General features: G+C 47.2%; 1 protein-coding gene across 1 annotated transcript in view; it reads right to left on the bottom strand.

Annotated features, from left to right (window-relative positions):
- The window catches only part of DIS3L2 (DIS3 like 3'-5' exoribonuclease 2), a 169,870-nt gene that overhangs the window by 20,633 nt on the left and 129,851 nt on the right, over window positions 1-19,386 (bottom strand). Inside the window, 1 exon segment of the mRNA XM_009079844.1 lies at window positions 18,067-18,146. Within this exon segment, the coding sequence (XP_009078092.1) occupies window positions 18,067-18,146 (80 nt within the window).

The raw sequence follows: 19,386 nt of genomic DNA on the forward strand, positions 1-19,386 counted from the left end.
TGTGTGCCCTTCAGCCTTGGGATTTGGTTTTTCCCAGTTTACTTGCATTAAACAGTTGATTACTTCCAAAGCAGGAGACAATCCTATGGGCAAGGAGGAAATAAAGAAGAATGGATGAACATCCCAGACAAGAGGCATACTATGAGATGGTCAAGCACTGGGAGAGCATGCATCTACCAGCCAGAATGTGACCCAGGGACACGCAACCCTTCAGCCTTGGGATTTGGTTTTTCCCAGTTTACTTGCATTAAACAGTTGATTACTTCCAAAGCAGGAGACAATCCTATGGGCAAGGAGGAAATAAAGAAGAATGGATGAACATCCCAGACAAGAGGCATACTATGAGATGGTCAAGCACTGGGAGAGCATGCATCTACCAGCCAGAATGTGACCCAGGGACACGCAAGCAGGAGCCTGCAGAAGTTCATGAAGAGATGGACAACAAAAGATAGCAAAAAAAAGTTTTAAATACAAAAAAACTATGGAAAGTAATCTGAATAATCTACCAGCCAAAGGCAGTGGTGGCACAACAACTCAACATGTACCCCTTGATGTTCCTGAAGTGAAAGTCAGGCAGTAACTTCGCTAAGTAATGCCCTCTTTTGCTGGAAGTCTCTGGCCCAAGCAATGCAGGATAACTTCAAAGTTGGATCAGGTCAGCCTTTTCCACAGTTCTAGCAATCTCCAAGGTCAACCTTCTCACAGCCCCTCTGGGTGCCTGTTCCAGTTCTTAACCACACACACAAGTGTTGTTTGGGCTCAGAGGAAGAGACCTCCAGGAGAAGCAATCACCCGGACTGGCCAGCCTTGAGCAAGGGCCTTGCCAGAGGAGGATTGCTCACGGGAAACTGGCTGCAGATCAAGGGAATTAGAGCGACCACTGGGACCACTGGTTCTGAGAAGATGCATGTCAGAAAAACATGTTCAACTTAGCAAGGTCCCCAGAACACAACACACAAAGGCAGCTGCTCCCTGTTCATGGGATGCTCTGCTGGGGGTGCTGCTTTCCAGGCAGGGCTGTGGAGCAGGGCTCACAACACTGCCCAGCACTGCTCCAGTTCAACCTCAGATTTGCAGTTGTAGCACTGAGTGTGGGCAGGTTAAGGGGAACAGTTGTATCAATACAGAGTGAGGGATCCAGCTGGCTCTAGCTGTATTATTCTTGGTCTGGAACGATTGCAAAGCACAACACATGAACCTTCTGGTTACCAGGACTTTCAAAGACATGGAAACCCTAGGGGGAGGGGAGCAAGGTATGGGGGACACTGACAGCAGATCGGGGTTAAAACAACCAATAAAAGTTGGCAGAGAGATGAAAGGGAAATGGGCAACACAGAAATTGAGGGGTGATGTTTTCTAAATACACTACTGAAATACTCTGGATAACTTCTGTTTTCAAGCAGCCTCTTGGCAGATTAAAACATCCCAGAGGTTTTATATCCAGCTCCTACAATCTTAAACTAAATATTAGGTGAGAAAAACATGCTTCTAAAGAAAAGTCAGACATAGCCCTGAGTGAAAAACAATGATCAGGAGAATGAACATATCAGGTTTGTTGAATATACGATCAACATCCGTTTTCTTACCCAAAACACAAAGCCAAGGGAATAAAATGCAGAGATGAGCAGAATGGAAAAGCTGCAGGAAATTTAGGCAGTCTCTCTCCACCTCACATCTCCCCCCGGCAGGACTCTCACCCTGCCTGGCCCCAGCGGGCAGGCTTGGAGCTTCGCCGTGAATTCCTGAGAGAGCCTTACCCCCTCTGCAGCAGGACAGGCTCAAGGTACAATGGGTCTTTTCCATCTGTAACTTCTCTCTCTTGACTTTTATGTGCATCGATTCAAAAGCTATTTGATTTACTGGTGCGGGGGTTGTGAAGAGTCTGGCTTGGTCTAAGGACAGCCTGAGGTTAAAGGCAGCAATGCAATTTCACCACCCTGTCCATTACAAGAAAATGTTCAGATCTGGATTTATAGTCACGTTCCAGTGAGCCCACACATCATGGCAGGCTGAAATTAGCCTCATTTACGCAATGGGATTGAGGAAAAACAGCTAAACATCCTACAGAAGTTGGGCACACCATGGAGAAAGCCAAGCAACATGGGAGTGGGTGCTGAACAGCACCTTGCTGCCAGAGGGGAGGCTTCTTGGTTGTGGAGACAGAGGGCTGTTTGCCTCCAGCTGGAGCTACTTACTGCCAGACAGTAGATGAGGATAGATAAGGCAGTTTCACTGAGACCATAAGAGGTAAGGATGGGTGGCATGGGACCTATTGCTGTAAGCAAGGAAGAATCATATCCTTAAAGTCCAGAGATGGATATGATGACTCTCCAGAGCCGGATTAGTAAGAAAGGACTTTGTTTCATGTCACAGTCCCTGTGTTGAGATCGTATAAAAGTGTGAACAAGCTCTGTTGACACTGAAGTCTACAAAACCTCACAGCTGCTGGGTGAAGTTAGCAAATGTCTCTGTCCCTGGCTGTCACAGACAATTAGCAACCTGGTTACTCCTGCTAGTTCCTCCACTGACTTTTAAGGATCCCTCGGCTGTATCTAAGAGCAGAGAAACCAAAGCTAAATCCACGATGATACCCTGAAACTGCTCCTTTGGGCCAGAACTTTACTAGATCAAGGAAAGCTTGGTTAAAATGAAGACCCATATGTGATGAAGAACTCCTGCAATGTTACCTTCCAGGCTCTGCAATCAGAGTGCAGCAGCACAGACCAACCTCCTGAAAAAAATCAACCATCACCAAAACCAGACACACAGCAGTACAAATGTCAGCACATTTGTACTGCTGAAACACACTGATCTCAGCACTGAATCATGATAAGATTTGCAACACTGTCATCTTGCAAAGCCTCGGCACTGCCTTTCAATCCTTGGAAAAGGAGCACTTCAGGCATCTGTTCCTTGCATATGAGTGCTGCAAAGCCAAAACAACAACCTCTCTTGGAGCATGGGGCCTGGGAGCTTTCTTGTCCTACAGACATTGAGTAGTAATCTCCAAATGACAAAAAAGAAATAAAACTATAAATTCTCATGCTCTGGTGAGCCTCCAGTCCAGTCCTGACACACCTTGCTCTGGGTGCTCCATCTCTAAAACTGCTTAACCCTTGAATGAACAGGGGAGATGTACATTTAGAAGAAGAAAGTTGGTTTTACCCCTTTCCCCCTTCAAATCTAGTTTAAAGCTGTTTCAATAAGCCCTGCTAATTCTTGTGCAAAGATCTTTTTTCCCCTTTGAGACAGGTGCACCCTACACATCACCAGTAGGCCTGGTGTTGTGTAAACCAAACTATGATCAAAAAAATCCTCAAATTCTCCCAATGACCCCAGGCTTGGAGCCAGGCATTGATCTGCTGGTTCTTCCTGTTTCTTCCCTCATCATTCCCTGCAACTGGAAGGATAGAGAAGAACACTAGCTGTGCTCCTGATCCCTTAATCAGTCATCCCAAAACCCTGAAGTATCTTTTGAATGCCCTTGGACTTCTGGTTTCATCTTCAATAAAGAATAATGGATAATACCCGAGGGCTGTACCAGGGCATAAAGTTTTCTCTTCACATTTTTAATATGGGCCCCAGTGAAGCAGCAGACTTCTCTAAGGAGTGGGTCTTGTCTGCATATTGGGCTCTCTACCAAGGCTTATTCAATAAGATCAGAGTAAAAGCTTTGTGAGCTTCCTTCAACTGATCAACTTGTTAAATCCAGACAGCTGAGAAGGACAGTGAAGCTCCATCGGATGCCCTTCACTGACCAGTTTCAGCAGGGGACAAACCCACTCAGAATCACTGTTGGCAGCAGCAACATGACTGTGCCAGGAGGTGTTAAGACAGAGGGGACACACAGTAGTTAAACAATCCAAGTACCTGGGAAAGGGCAGGGATCACAAGTACCTGGTAACCCACCACAGGCAATACAACAGCTTCTGTAACTGCCCATATTTCATGTGCTCCCTTACTGCAGTCTGAACATGACAGACACCAGCAGCTTCTCTCAATGCTTGTGTGAGTGTCTCCCTCCATAGCAGGAGAGGTACCAACACCATTTCAGCATGAATTTGCTGCATAACACACCGGAACAGGAAAAATGGAAAAGGAAACAGTTCAGAGGCGATGCAAGGATGGGCTCAATGTCAAAGCATGGGAAATACAGCTTATGGTACGTGCAATCCAGGCACATTATACCCTCTTTGAAACTCACTCCCCCATTGTTATTCAACATCCTGCAAGTTCCAGCCAGAGATGCAGTCTCCATCCGCGCCCTGAACTGGCCTGGGTATGGCTGGGAAGAAGAAAGGGAGCTTGAAATGAACTGTGGAATGATTTAAGTGCTCTAACTGCTGCTTTCCAATACAATTTTCCACTTGGGGCAGGGGAAGGGAAGGAGGAAAGCCTGACAGTAGTTTAGAGCCAGTCACAGTTGTGACAGGTTCTTGTTTTCCATTTCCAACCAGCTCACAGGCAGAAGGAGCACTTTCTTTTATTAATTATCACAGCCTTATTTTAGCCCAGGGCTTCAGAGCAGCTGTGGCAAACTGTTAGGAGGACCTGTTAGGAACAGGTCCTGCCTCAAACTGTGCTACTCTGCTCAGTGCAGCACAACTCTGTCATTCGTGGAACCAAGACCTACTGCAACTGTTCTGAGAGCACATTAGCTTGCAGCTAAGGGCATCTCCCGTGGGCAGCACCAGTACTGTCAGAGAAGAGGATCACGCAAACAACTCCTTGCACTCCAGACTCTGAGAACAGGGTAACAGCCGTTTAGCTGTTAAAACTTTTGCATTCCCAAGCTGTAAACACAGAAAAAAAGTTGCTTAACAGAGGAATACATCACTTCTCTCTCCTCCCTGGCTATCAGAGACTCCTGTTGTAACTCTATCACCACGTGAAGTTTATTGCATTTATCAGCACTGATCACTGTATACGCAGCTTCAAAGTGTGCACAAGGTGTTTAGGAAGACACAGAAAGCTTCAACACACAGCCCTCATACAACTGGGGCAAATCTACTATGAAATACTGCTTTATGGTTTCTCCCACTGCTTGGCTTCATTACAAACTATCAAAGAACATTATAAAAAATAGCTGCAATTGAAAAATGCCTGCAAAGGGACTAAGACGCTCCAGCTCATCATTTCGGCCCATGCTACCTCATGTCTCTTCCTGCTGCTCTGATGATGGGGCTGTTCCACCCTCAGCAGGTCTCCCCTGCTGAGACCTGGTCCCTGCTCCCAACCACTCCCAGTGTCCAACATGCTCAGTGATGACAAGGTGTGTCATTTTCCCTTCACCAGCTGACACCAGACCTTTGCAGAGCTGTCTGCTCTGACACTCACGGCTTGCAAACCACTCACAGGTATTTTTAGGATTACCCTTTGGCAGCAAATAATGAAAGGAGGAAGATGCTGCTGCTGGATGCAGCCAGACCTCTTCCCACAGTCACCCCAGGAGATGCTGGTGAGCAGCTGTCTTGGGGTTTAGGTGCTTTGTGGCTCTGAGTGGAAAACAAGCAAGGTATTCATTTCCACGCCTGTACCACCTGGAACAGCTGATGGCTCCAGCTGTGGCAGATTTTCCAGTATAGAGAAGGTAAGGAGCAAGGTGGTGTGCCTGCATGTGCATGGACACATTCTAAAGGAGGAGTGGCTGTGAATTCAAATTTAGAGTGATTGGGACATACTGTGCCAGGGATGCTGAGGTTCACAGAGCAGCTCCACATTCAGCTCTGAGTCACACAGGAACCAGCCTGGGGAGCAATTACGGGTGTACAAATGCTCTTGAGCTGCAACAAAAGGATGCCAAGGAGTTTCCCATCAAAACCCCTTCAAGTCTTTATCTTGCGCACTTAGGCCTGGGAGGATACTTCCTCCTGCTTAGACCAACCTCAGCAGGGCATCTGCTGGGGGGCCTGAGATGCTGGAGGGGAAGTGTCCAGTAATATGAACCAAGGGTGGGCAGCAGCCACTGCAGCACAGCAGGTTCGCCCTGACAGCATCATCACACTCCTGTGCCAGCATTTGTGGCTGCAGGAACTGAGCTTTGCTAGGAACAGGCTGTTCCTCTAATTCAGTCCTCCTGGCTCCTCTGTTAAAGAAGATTTTCTTGATAGTGTCTGGGGCTTTGCCTACACAAATGCACTTCTACATCTGACTTCAGTCCTCTAGCTGCCACTGCACTGCTCCTTGCAAGCCCAGCCTGGGCTACTGAGAGCCACGGAATAGGAGGAAGTACCTGAGCCACAGTGTGCACCCAAAACCAGGTCTGCAGCACTAACAATTCAATCCTTCCTCCTACATTCTCACACACACATGACCTTCTTATTCTAGCAACCCCATAGACTACCCTAGGACTGAAAGGGAACAACAACAGCAAGCACACACCCAGTTGTTCATTCTGTATGTGCTGACAGTCTCACTTTAATCCTACTTTCCACGTTTAAGGTGTTAATGGGAACCTTGATGCATTTCAGAGGGAACACACAAGGATAGAAGATAGATGCGTGAGTCTAAAACCCTGCTCCCAGATTTCATATCAAGTGCTGGATTTCTTTATATCCATATGATACAATCTCCATAAATGCAATCAACCACCACCGAAAGGAGATGTTTCAATATCTGCACAGCCTTCACACAGACTAGGCATTAGGTTTGCTTTTATGATGCAGAATAATATAATGGATTCCTTCCACAAGTTCCCAAATGTTGTTATTAAGTATTGCTTCTCTAATAAAATATGCTGCAACATACAGCAGTACATGATGTGGCATTTACACGTCTTTCCTCTATATAGGACTTACTGGCTTTTAAACAAATCTGTCTCTTCTATACACTACAGAAGCACAAGATGAGTAATTATGTTCTCTGCTTAATAATGTTTTTGCACTGGCCAATTTAACAGCTAATCTCCACAAACCTCTGAGATAGTCCCCCAGCAGCTACATTTGCATGTTGTAATCAAGTCTTGCTATTAAATCATACTTTGCAACAATAGCTGAGCTGTCAACTACAAGCAGCAGCTCTCGCGCTGGCACCATGCAGGCGAAAGCCCTGGATAAACATGCACAAAACCACACAGCTCTGCCAGCTAAGAGAGCATCCCTTTGCACTTTTGGGAGCTCGGGAATGGCTCCCCCACCACAGATATCAGGACAAGCATCCTTTGTTTCTCTCTGCTTTCCAGAGATGTCAGTCAGCTTGCAGGTTGTTTTCTCCAGGCCTGCCTGCTGCTCTCTGCAATGAAGCAAAGCTGAACCGTTTTGGCTGTGGTGCTTTGTTGTAATACTCAGACTGTTTTCCACGATGATCTTAAAAACTGAACACTCCAGGTGCAACACAGAGATCCCTTTGTTGCAAAGATCCCCCCTTAGTTGCATGGGCAGAACAGCTTGTGGAGCCATGCCATGATCAGAGCACTGCACCCTTCAGGGTTAACCACCCTCCTTGAAAATGCCCTGCCCAATTTTCTGTTTTCTTTGCTGTTCTTGTGCAGCATGAAGATGTGCCCTTCATGCCACTGCACCCTTCAGGGTTAACCACCCTCCTTGAAAATGCCCTGCCCAATTTTCTGTTTTCTTTGCTGTTCTTGTGCAGCATGAAGATGTGGCTGAGAGAGAAGGCAAGACAACTTAAGTGTCTTTTTTAGTGTCATCTTATTTTGGCTGTGGAGTCCCAGAATGTCTGGTGTGACGCACAGCATGAAGCAGATGTTTGATCTTCCTCCACTGACTTTGACCATGGACCCTGCTCCTTGTTGTCCCGTGTCCCAAAAACTCATGCCCAAAGAGACCCATAAAGTCCACCTTAGCTCAGCACTATACTTCTGCTCCTGTACATTCACTGAATGTACCTTATACATGTACAATGTGATGTCCCCTCCCCACTCTCCCACAACCTCAGCTTTCTCTAGATGATTGGGGACTGTAAATATCTGAGTGATCTGAGTGCATCTGTCAAATAACTGCACCAAGAAGAAATTCCTATGAATTCCCTGCAGCAAACATCACTGCGCTGGTTCAGGCTGATTCTGTTGTCAAAACCTCTTGCTCTGAACCAGATTCTCACTCTCTGCAACACGCTGCAAATGTGCAATAAATAGCAGAGCCCTTCTGAATCCTGCCTTTTGCAGTAGCTGTACTGGAGGCAGTTTTAACACAGCGACGCGGATCAGCCGCAGCCTGGCTGCATCAATGATGTCTTTCTGTCCTAATGATTCTTCCTACGCATTAGCACAACATTTATTTCTACCTTGCCCTGTGCTTCCCATTTATGCAGAAATCTGACAAGGTCTCCTTCCTTTTAATGTGGAAACAGAGGGAAAGGAGAATTTCTCGCTAGAATTGCCTCACTCTGTGAAAGTAGACAGATCAATCTAGATTCAATCTGTCTCGCTAATTGTTGGGGGCTGGAACTGACCCAGGGCTGGCCCAGCTGGGAGCAAGCATGAGAGCATGGGCAGCGTGCTCCCAGCCTCTGCTGCCCTGTGCTGCAAACAAGTCACACCAGACCTCTTTGTGTATGGTGGACCCTGTCTGCTCTCTCGTTGTCTGGACACTTGTGCCCAGCCCCACGTCGCCAGGCAAGTGGCACCGCACCAGACAGTGCCTGTCTGGCACCAAGACTGCAAATGAGCACTGAGCTTAAATAAAGCATGAAAAACTCATTAATAATAAGATGACTTCTCCAACAGGTGTTCTGGTTTACTTCTACAGAACTGGTTTCTCAACACTTTACATCTTATTTGACCACAATGTCCTTCCCAGGGTACCTCCAGAGAGACCAAGCCAGTGTGGCCTTTCTTCAAAGCCAGGACAACTGCATGGGTAGCTGCTCACTAAGCTATGTTGAGATGAGTAGGATTTGTAGCAATTCTTCTACTACATCAGACTGTTTAACCTGGACTGTCTCAGCAAAAGGAGGTTACGACAGAGATGTAACATGTACAAGAGCTCTGTCAGGGCTGCCTTTCACCACAGGGATGGTGTGATGAGCCATCAGGATGGTGGTCTCTGCTCAGCTCAAGGAAGATGGAAAGAAATACCTATGAGCAGCCCAGAAGGAGATGAGCTCTGCTGAACAAGGCAGGACTGAGCAGTGATCTGATCAGCAGGAGATGCTCAGGAACAGTTAATCACTGCTATGTTTGAGTGTCAAGGCTGCTGGAGGAGCAGGAGAGAAAGGAGAGAAAGAGGGAAAGCAGGACATACTGCACTGCTCAGCTCCTGAAGCCAGAGCCCAGAGTAGCATGGCCCTGCAGAAGCAGCAAAGCCAGACAAGACCTTACCCCCTCTAAAATCCAGGCTGGGCTCTGCACCTGCCTGTAGCAGCCAAACACCATGTGCAGGTAAAGGTGCCCAAGGCAGCAGAGCTTTGCAGTAACTGAGAGTTGAGTGGCAATGATAAAAGTTTGCTTTTCTCTATTCCCTTCTGTTTGATGACGGCAAAGTGCTTTATAAATGCTAATAAAAAAGTCCCTGAGGATTCTTGCTCTTTTCTGCTCTACAGATGGTGGTGGAGCAGACACAGATTATGTGACTTGCCAGAGACCATGCATGGGACAGCTTCTGAGTTGGAAGCTTACCCTGGACCTCCTGCCCCAATTGTGGTGAGCTGGTGAGGGGTCCAGTGAGGTCCCCAGAGAACAGGACGTTTCCAGAAACATCAACAGTGGCAGAAAAATCTTGTGGAACATCTTGGCCAGTAATGATGCTGCTCATTTAAGAGTGCTGCATTTCAGATGAGACAGGTGAAGGACACAAAATTTAAGATCTTCAAAGCTGATCTGAGGAATTTAGAACCATTTCCCATTAAAATTAATGGAAACATTAATGCAAAGTACACTCAGTTCCTCAAGCAGGTTCTTTCCAAGCAAGATCTTTCCATTAACTTGAAAGGAAGTTGTGCCCAAATCCTCTTACATCGCTGGGAACGTCTCAGACGATACCAGCAAAGTCAGGTTACAAATCCATTAGGCTCCAGATTGACTAATGCATGGCAAATTGAAAGAGGTGAAAGTGCTGAACTGTAACAGGAACCCCACTCAGGGTGACCTTGACATGATGAGGAGCTGAGCACACCAAAACATGCTCGTGACTTGGAGTTCCTTTTCTCGATGGAGAAGAAGCAGGGAGGTGTGGAGGGAGTGGGGTCCATTGCCAGACTGATTTAGCTGCTATGAACTGTGGAAAAAACATGAAAAAGCAGCAGGACCCACAACGAAGCACAGCAGTAGCTGGAAAAGTAGGACTGCAACCCTAGTTACTCAGGAGAAGGTAAGGAGAGATACTTCCACTCTCACCCGATTTGTGAGGACATAATTGCAGTGAGGTACGTGGAATGCTCGGCAGAGCACGTGAAGAAAGGAGTGGCGTCAGTGCAAGGCTGATCCTTTACATTAACACAGAGCAGAATGCCAGGAATTTAAGACTGGGAGGATTATTGCAGCCGCTGATGTCCTCTGCCTGGAGGCCTTCAGGTAGCTATTGCTCAGTTAAATAAACTGACTTGTAGGGTCTAAAACACCTTCCAAAGGTGCATTTGTCCTTGAAAGAGAATTCTCTGGTCTTCTCTTGGCACAATTAGCCAGTTAATCTCTCTTGTCTTTCGAATGCACGCTTTATTTCTAATCTGAATGCTTCAGCTTTCAGCCAGTAGCTCTTTAGGAGAGAGCAATCCCAGCTGGCTGACAATCCACCCGGTTACTCCAGTTTACACTGAGCATCCCCTGGAGAGCCAAGGTACTTAGTGCTGAACAGACCATAGAGGTCCTGCCCACAGCAAACTGAAACCCTGACTCCCTCCAGGCAGAAAGCACAGATCAAACAGCAGGCTGGAGAGCAGGAAGGGCAGGTCTATCCCCAAGCAGAGCATCCGTAATCACCTCCAGCTCTGAGTACTCAGGATTCCCTTCACCACCTTTGGTCTTACTCTAGTCTGCCACTGCATGCAACTCTCCACCCTTAATTTGTACCTAAAGCACCTCCTGACAAAGCAAAAGAAGGTGAAATAGCACTTACCCACTGTCCCAGTGCTCCCTGCTTGTAACATCACAGGGTGGCCAGCAAAACCTACTACTGGCAGAGAAGTCATGCTGTACTATGCCTATACATTCAAGGACACAGAGACTAAGCCAAAACAAGGACTCCTTTTCCCTATTTGTTAAGAAAAAAGTATGCCTAGAAATCTTGCTGAGAGAGGGATGGCTAGGGGGGTCGGGTGATTTTTCTAGCCAGATCTGAGCCCAGGAGAGGGTCTGCCTTGACACAAAAACAATCCAGCAATTTGGGTTCTAGATGAAACTGAGAGGTCCTTCTTGTGGAAAGATGATTATTCATTTTTTCCCACATCAGATCTGTCCTCTCTCATGTTCATAACAAAGATGATTATTCATTTTTTTCCACGTCAGATCTGTCCTCTCTCATGTTCATAAGGGCTAATCATAGACTCATCTAATTCAGGGCTGCTAAGAAATCCACATCCATAGGTTAGCAATTCTAGTCCAGATATAGCTCACTGCCTTGGGCATTAGTCAGACACATATAGGCCATGGAAATGGTGCTGAAATGCTGCTGAGGGCTTTCAAACATATTGTTTGACAAATGGATATGTAAACAGGATGACACATGGAGACAGCATCTCTGACTCAATTACAACTGCAGCTGATTTGCTCACCTACCTGACTGCCACCAAATACTCAGGCATCTAACATTCATACAAGGAGGTTTTACAGCTCCTCCCCAGGAGAACAGTTGAACAACTAAAATGACAAACACCTCGATTCAATCTAGGCAGAGCAGGGAGGTCCTGATTCACCTGGATTTAAGAGCCCAGTCCTTCACACCCCTTGAGGGTGGGAGCACACACTGACTGCTCTGGAACCTGTTGAGGATTTAGAGAGCTACTGGTCACTGTGGGATATTGTGTAGGCCATCAAAGAAAGCTTCAAACATTTGTTTGGAAGGGATAAGGTTATCTTCAAATCCCATCTGCTTGCTCAAGGGAAAGGCGTGTTTCCTTCATCACCTTTTTCATTTGCATCCCCCACATGGAACTGACACTCTGATTTGGCAGTTGCTCTTTCTACAGCACTGCTGGACTGGAAACCTGTTATTAAGCAGCAGGGTGGCAGGAGGAGCCAGGTCTGTGTCAAGAAAAGCAACTAAGTAGTACCTGGGCAGAGCCTTTTGCAAGAGCCCTTCTTCCCCACCGAGGAATGGCCATAGGGGCCATTCTGCAAGAAAAGAACAACTCTCTGCTTCTCCAAGTCTTAAGAGACTGAGGCTATTTTGCAGCATATGTCCAGGCAGCCTTTGGTGGTGGCAGACAAAACTGAGTTCAGGCCTTAGGCAGGAAGGATTATGTATCTTGTAAGTTTTAAAGGTCAACGTCCAGACTTATTCTCCTGGACAATTTACCCTTCGATAAACCAATGACAAAACCAGAAGGACTGGTTTATCTCCATGTACAGTGACAGAAAAATACACCAGCCTTGTCTGGCCAACTCCAATGCTTACCCTTTGGCAGGTGAAGGATATACTTGGGTAAAGTTTAGTGCTAATAAGGCAAACAGAAAACAAAACCTGGTATCAAAAGAAAAGTTCCAGTGTGCCCAGTCATCTTTTTTTTCCCTGGAAATTGCATTAATTTTCTTTTTATCTGAAATCTAAACAAGGCATTTCATAAGTTTCAGGTGAATAACTGCTACTAGACAGCATCCATCCAAGCCTGTGACATCAAGGGACATGTACATGGACTTCTTCCATGAAATTCCAGTCTGCCAGACAAAAAACAAGAGAAGATGTCACCTTCAGAGACTTCCCTGGCCTTGCAGGTCACAGTGGGGTAGGGCACGTATTTGCTGGTCACTAACCAGGAAATCAGATGCCATCAGAGGATCTCCTTTACACCAACACAAGCAGTGCTGCTCTGCTGGGACATGCCATGAAACAGTCACGTAATAGGCCAGGGCAGGCACCCAGGGACTGTGTGAGCTGTGCAGCAGCTCCTTGTGCAAACAACCCACTCTGCAAGCCTTGATTTCTCAAAAGAAACAAAACACCTTACGGTAAACCTGCCACCTCATTACAGAGCAACCAGGTCCATGCTAAAGTCCAACACAGGAGCTGCACATCTAGGAAGTACCTCTGAAAATAAATCAGTTATGCTGTGTCAGCTGCTTTACATATTTTGTTTCCAGCACTGCCAGTCAACAGCTCTCCTAGCAAAAAAAACAAAAAAAAACCTGAACAATTCTGCTTTGCTCTTTTCAGAAAAATATACCCTCCCAAACCTGCACCCAAGCTTTGTTTATGCCAAACCTGCTGCAGTCCTGAATGGGAGCAATAAATGGAGTGAGCTAATGTGTTAGTGACAAATAACCCGTTCAAACAATTCCAGCATAATTATAGGTTGGCTCTCCTGATGTAACGTTGGGTACATCACTGCAGATATTACATTCACCTTATGAAAAGATTGCACAGAGGAGCCCAGTTGGTAACCCAAACAGCTTTATCTATCACGAGCCTGTCAGCATCAGGAGTGCATGCACCCTGGCATTTGAAGTCCTGGTGTTTTAAGTGATAATCCAATGTACCAGGCATCATTGATCTCTATATAAGAGGGGGCACCACTTTTCCTATCAACTAGAGCTATTTTTCACTTCTCATTCTGAAGAGTTGTGTGGTGCTGCCCGCAAGTGGCTACACTGCACAGCAGCTCGATCTGCAGCACTCCAGGTCCCCAGAGAGAAAAAATGATCAATACTCCAACGCTGCTTCTGTAAGAGGTCTCTAAGTGCTTCCATGCGAGATGCTGCTCCTCTGGGTTTAGAAATTACTCTGAAGAGAACATGAAAGCCCCCACTGCAAATTCATAATCCTGACACAAACTGCGGCTGCAGCAAGGAATTAAATGAAATTCACTGGCGAGCTGCAAGCTGGTCTATCGGCAAAGGTGACATCTGGGAAATGGGGAAGGGACCTCAAAAATAGACTGAAATTTGGGGGCCGAGGGAGCAGGAAAACCATTTTAGAGGAGAACCAGCTGGGGACAAGGAATTGCCACACTTGACAGGGATTTACAGTTCCTTGGCAGGTCTGGGATGGCAGGGACCCTAAGCACTGCATCATCTGAGAAAGGTGGCACTAATCAGAGAGTCTTGGGAGAGAAGACAAAGAATTGACAGATTGAATTTTCTATTTCTTGGACACAGTTAGAAGACACGAAACTTCTCACAATTAATGCCTTCCAGCGGGATCTTGACTTGGCTTTGGCTCTTCCTGCATGCAGGCTGAAAGAAGTCTTTCACCATCATCTGTAACCTTTATGGATCTCATCCTTCCTGCTGCCTGGCCATCCACAAGAGCAGGACCAGTTGCACAGGGCAGGGAGGCCTCAGAGTGGGCAGCCAGTGCTTCCTCAGCACAGCCAGTATCATATTCCTAGACTGGGGACTGGTGAGGGCATGTTGTAAGACAGGATTCATGAGCCACGATGGTGGATGTGAATGGACTTGATGGTCTTTTACTGCTTGGCTGGGTTTTGCAATTGGATCCTGTGCAGGGTCAGAGAAACCCAGCCTGTGTCAAGAGGCAGTGACAGAGAGCCAGCCCCACTGTCAACACCTGACGCATGCTGCCAGGGCTCTTCTCTCCTGGATGTCACTGCTCTGGGGCCATGTGAAGGCTGACAGTACACTCCTGTTCAAATGTCACCCAGCACTCATCACTGGCTGTCTCAGCATCCAGCAGCAGCAGCCCAGAGCAGCAGCCTGGGGCTCTGTCCATTACACTGACTGATCCCCATTAGGGAGAATTCAAGCAGCATGGCTAAAAAGTGAGAAAGCAGACTGCTTGCTTCTGTGCTAGATAAGCCATTTCCTCTGGGGCTGGAAATGTTGGAAAGGATGGGGAGGACTGTCTGCCAAGAGGATGAAAGTATCTGGGTCTGAGCAGGAAAAAGAGGAGAAGTAATGTCCCCCGGTCTCATCACTGTGGCCACAGGGGCAGTGATAGCCTCACTCCTCCACACAGCTCCAAGCAGAGCACTTGGATTGCTACTGGGACTATCACATGCCATCAGATACCCGTCTATTATAGCAGAAGTTGGAGGGGCAAGCAGCTGGCTGCTCAGAATGTCTTGTGCTCTCAATCCAAAGCTCCCAAGCCTCTGTAGAGTCCAGTCTACCCAAAGTGCCTGGCACTCAGGGTGTGACAGTGGAGTGGGCACCTGATGAGCACTGTGCCCATGAATGCTGCTGCAGGCAGGCAGGCAGGCAGGTAATAGGAAATTGCCAGAAGCAGGCAAAATTCCCTTGGAAGGGTTTTATCATTTTAAAGGGAACAAATTCCAATTGATTGCCCTTGTAAAAGCCTGCATGGTACTTGCACTTCTAGCCTAAGCAATAGAAATTTTAATTGCTCTGGTAATTACACTTTCAGCAATGCTGCGGTTCTTTGTTCCGCAAGTGGGAGGCCAATATCTGCTGTTCTCCGGTGGCCCCGTCTGGCTGCAGCTTGAAACAGCATTTGCCACTTGGAGAGGAAGGGACACTGCTAGAGTGACCAGGGTGACACCAAGCCTTGACAAGCACAGCCTGGCTCACTCAGATCTCTGGGGTACCAGGCATACTCCCCAGGGCAGAATGGGCTCCCACCGACCAGAATCACCTCAGCTTCCTCCTGCTAAAGCTGCTGCTCGAGAGCTTCACACATCTGCACTCCTGCTCTAAGTCCTTCCCCAGAGCAAGTCCCAGGCCTGATGCTCTGTCAAGGGCACTGAGCTCCAAGGTGCACATTTCCAGTCTTTCCCATGCATGAGCTTGCAGTGTATTACCAGTATTTCTTCTCTGGGCTGTAAATGGCTCCAAAACATGGTGTAGACACTAATGTTATCTTGCTTTAACTTCTGGCTACATCTTTAGGTGGAGGCAGAAGAGCTGTTAGCCCTTTGGGTCCTGATGGGTACTGTCAAAGCATGACTAGGCTTGGGAGAACACAAGCCCTACAATTTACACTGGAAAACTGCTATAAGGAAAAACTATCATGACAATTGCCATGTTGCTGTACAGGTATCAAATTAACTCCATGACAGACCCAGTGCCTGAGACGAGCAGTCTCTGCTTGGCTGAGCAGGAGCCATGTCCAGTGCTCCACTACACTATTCAAATGCAAAACTCTATTGCATGAAAGCTCCAGCACGTGAGCTCCTCCAAAATCACCCAGGGTGCAACCAGAACCAAGCACACATTTGGCTCAAGGGCATTTTACCTGCAAGAATATGTCAGCTGTAGCACAAACCTTCATGCTTCAGTGCACCAGCCAAGGACTGTCAGAAGTGCTGGGCTGCATGCACAGGGTTTAGGGGGATAAGTGTGTGTGCAAACTTAGCAAGGCTCTCCCTGGGAAACGGGATCCTGCTCTGCCCAGGTTGGTCAAGCAAGCTATAAAATACTAAACACGGAAGCCTGCGAGGAGATGCAATTGCAGTTTGGATCTGTCAGCATGTGCAAAGTCCGAGTTTACTTGCAAGTCCATGCATCCTGCCCACACTGTATTTTCCCAAGCCATGATCCCAGCTGGCATGGCCTGGGGTGGCTCAGCTCCCATGCTTGCCAGAAATGCAGGTCACAGCCACACATCTCTAAATCAACAGCTGCCAACATGCTGCAGCTACTTTATCACACGCTGGACCCCTTACAGGTAAAACCAAGCCTTCCAAGTGGAACTGCTATTGGCCTTAGTGCTTAAACTAAACAGCTCCACTCCTGTCCCCAGAGTTTCCTCAAACAATGGCACAAAACACACACTGGAGCTTGGGGAGAGGAGGGTCTGTGGCAGAAAAACCATGGCTGCTGATTTTTGAGATATACTCCACACAGTTAGAAACACTGTAAACATCCTTAACAAACCCAAACAGGTCTGGGGGGGTTTCTTTTCCTCATTGTCCATTGTGTGTCGTCGCTGCCTTTAAAAAACTCAAAAACAAATGTTCTTCCCTTATTGATTTTATGTTTTGACCTGCACGTTTCCCTGTGAGCTTGGTGGTGCTGGAGGTACCAACTCGCTCATACAGGCCTCTGGGGCCAGGAGAGTTGAGACAGGACCATGTACCATGTGCTAATTGCCCACCCACAGTTAGGAAGGAGTCTGCCACAAATGATCTCCCTTCTTGTTTAAATATTAAGATTCCTCAGCTAAGAAAGGGGTCTGTGCATTTGCAGATGTCCCTCTTCCTCACTGGGACTGTTCTTGTAGTTTTTTTCAGCGGATCTAATTACAGACTGTTCTGTTCATTGACAATTTCATATACTCTCCTTTTTTAGGCTAACTTCAATAACTGGCAAGAAGCAGAACTACATGGGTGGAGTAACAGGCCATGGATTTATGACATGCTGGTATTCAGGGCGAACACAGAAATACCCTGAACTCTGTTGCTGCTGTCAATTTGATAATGAGAATGTGATTTGCAATAAAAATATCTTGGGTGCCAATTCACTACAGCAGCTAGTAAAAATAGGCAGAATACCTAGAAATAGAGGACTCTGTGCTCCAAACACATCCAAAGCTTGGATATCATAAAGTACCTTACAAAAACAGAGCACGTGGCTGCACTGAGGCTACAGTACCACAAAGGCCACTTGGTGAGTCCATGCATGAGCATTAGCAGAGAGAATGGAGTGCAGTGTGGGTCTAGCTAAGCACAGGTGAGGGCTGCCCTTCTTGGTGCTCTGCAGCTTTTGGGTGCTTTTCCCCAGCCCACACTCTCAGAGTCACCCCAGCACAAAACAGTGCAGGGTGTGAGTTGCAAACACCCCTGAACAAAGCCTGGGTGAGCTCTGCCAGAGCCTGAGCTTTTAAAAGCTGCAGAAAAAAAGAGGGCCGCAGGGCCTCATGCATTTTAAAGGATCTGGCCTTTATAGGAGCTGTTCCCAGTTTCAGGTCAAGCCTGAGGCCTGCTTTAATCTACTTTTAAGTGGTACAAGCAGTTGTGATCCCTCTGCCAGAAGGCAGGGCAGTCTCCTTTCACTGCACCTTCCCATATTTGCTGCATGTAATCTTCCACAGGACTTACTTGTTGCTGTCCCGGTACTGATAGATATAACAGCTTTGAGGCATCCCACTCTCCTGGTCCAAGGAAAACGAGAGCTTCATCTGCAGAGAGGAGAAGGGATGTGGGACAATGAAACGAGAGAGAGAGGAACAAAAAAGGAACATTTTAGGCTCTCAGTAATCACAGCAACTTCAAGTGAGGCTTGTGGGAGAAAGCTTAACTCATCAAGGCTGACACGCAAACACCATGGCCTGGAACATACCGAGGGGTTCCAAACCTCAGGGAAAAGTCACATGCATTGCAGAAACCTCTTGCTTTTTCCACCCTTTGTTACTATAAAGTGTTCGTGGTTCTTCTGAAATGCATGGGTCATAACAGCTCACCCCTCCAAACCCACCCACACACACCACCCTTCACCAAAGCGATTGCGGTTCCCCTCAGACACTAAAGAAATGAGTTTCTCCATCGGCAGCTGTAGTTCCCACGAGTCTTTCTCTGAAAACTTTCCCGGCTCCATCTCGTTCCTCCAGTGCATTAGAACAGAGGAGAAACCACAGAGGGAAAGGTGACAGATTTTTCCTTCTGTGCAGAGTTATTAAAGAGCTGTTAGAAGGGTTTGCAGTTTGGATCTGCCTCCGGCAGCAGGCTATGATGGGACCTGGAAGCTGCTTTCTTTGCAGCTCCAAGAAGGCATTCAGCAAGGGTTTTCGGATTTCAAACACGGCTCGTTTTATTTAAGGGGGAAAAATTAATCCTCTTTCAACAAGCAACAGAATGGTTCTGTTGGGAGAGTTTTTTGCTGAAAATGTCTCCAGTGATTTTATATACTGAACTGCCTAGAAAACAGCATGGAACTGAGTCCTGAAACAGCCCTGCACATCCAGGCAGCCCCTCATTCCCCAGGGGAAGGCTGCTGGCCCCGAGGCCAGTGTCCCACCAGCTCTCAAAGCCACAAGGTGCAGCCTCTGGGCCCAGCAAAAGGGCTCCAGACCCTGACCAGGAGCCAGCAGGCTGGGTAAGAGGGGCAGCATGCTTTGGAGGAGGTAGCTACCAGTCTTAATGCATTGTTTTGGCATCACAGAGACTATTGGCAGCAGGGCTGTTGCCACTGTTGGATTGTGCAGGACTCCTGAAATGGTCTGGGAACACCATTGCAAGGATGAAAGTCAAAGGAGGTTTGTTATGATGAGCTCTGACCTTTTAAACAGGGGAAGGAGGAGAGAGCAGTGTTGAGCCACTCCATTTGATCACAGATTCCTCTCCTCCAGGCTCCAAGAAAATTGCTAACTCAAATTAACGGCTTATTCAGGAATGAACACAGAATTAAAACAGCTTTCTCCC

This window comes from Acanthisitta chloris, unplaced genomic scaffold, assembly GCF_000695815.1.
Source record: "Acanthisitta chloris isolate BGI_N310 unplaced genomic scaffold, ASM69581v1 scaffold18508, whole genome shotgun sequence".
NCBI lineage: Eukaryota > Metazoa > Chordata > Aves > Passeriformes > Acanthisittidae > Acanthisitta > Acanthisitta chloris.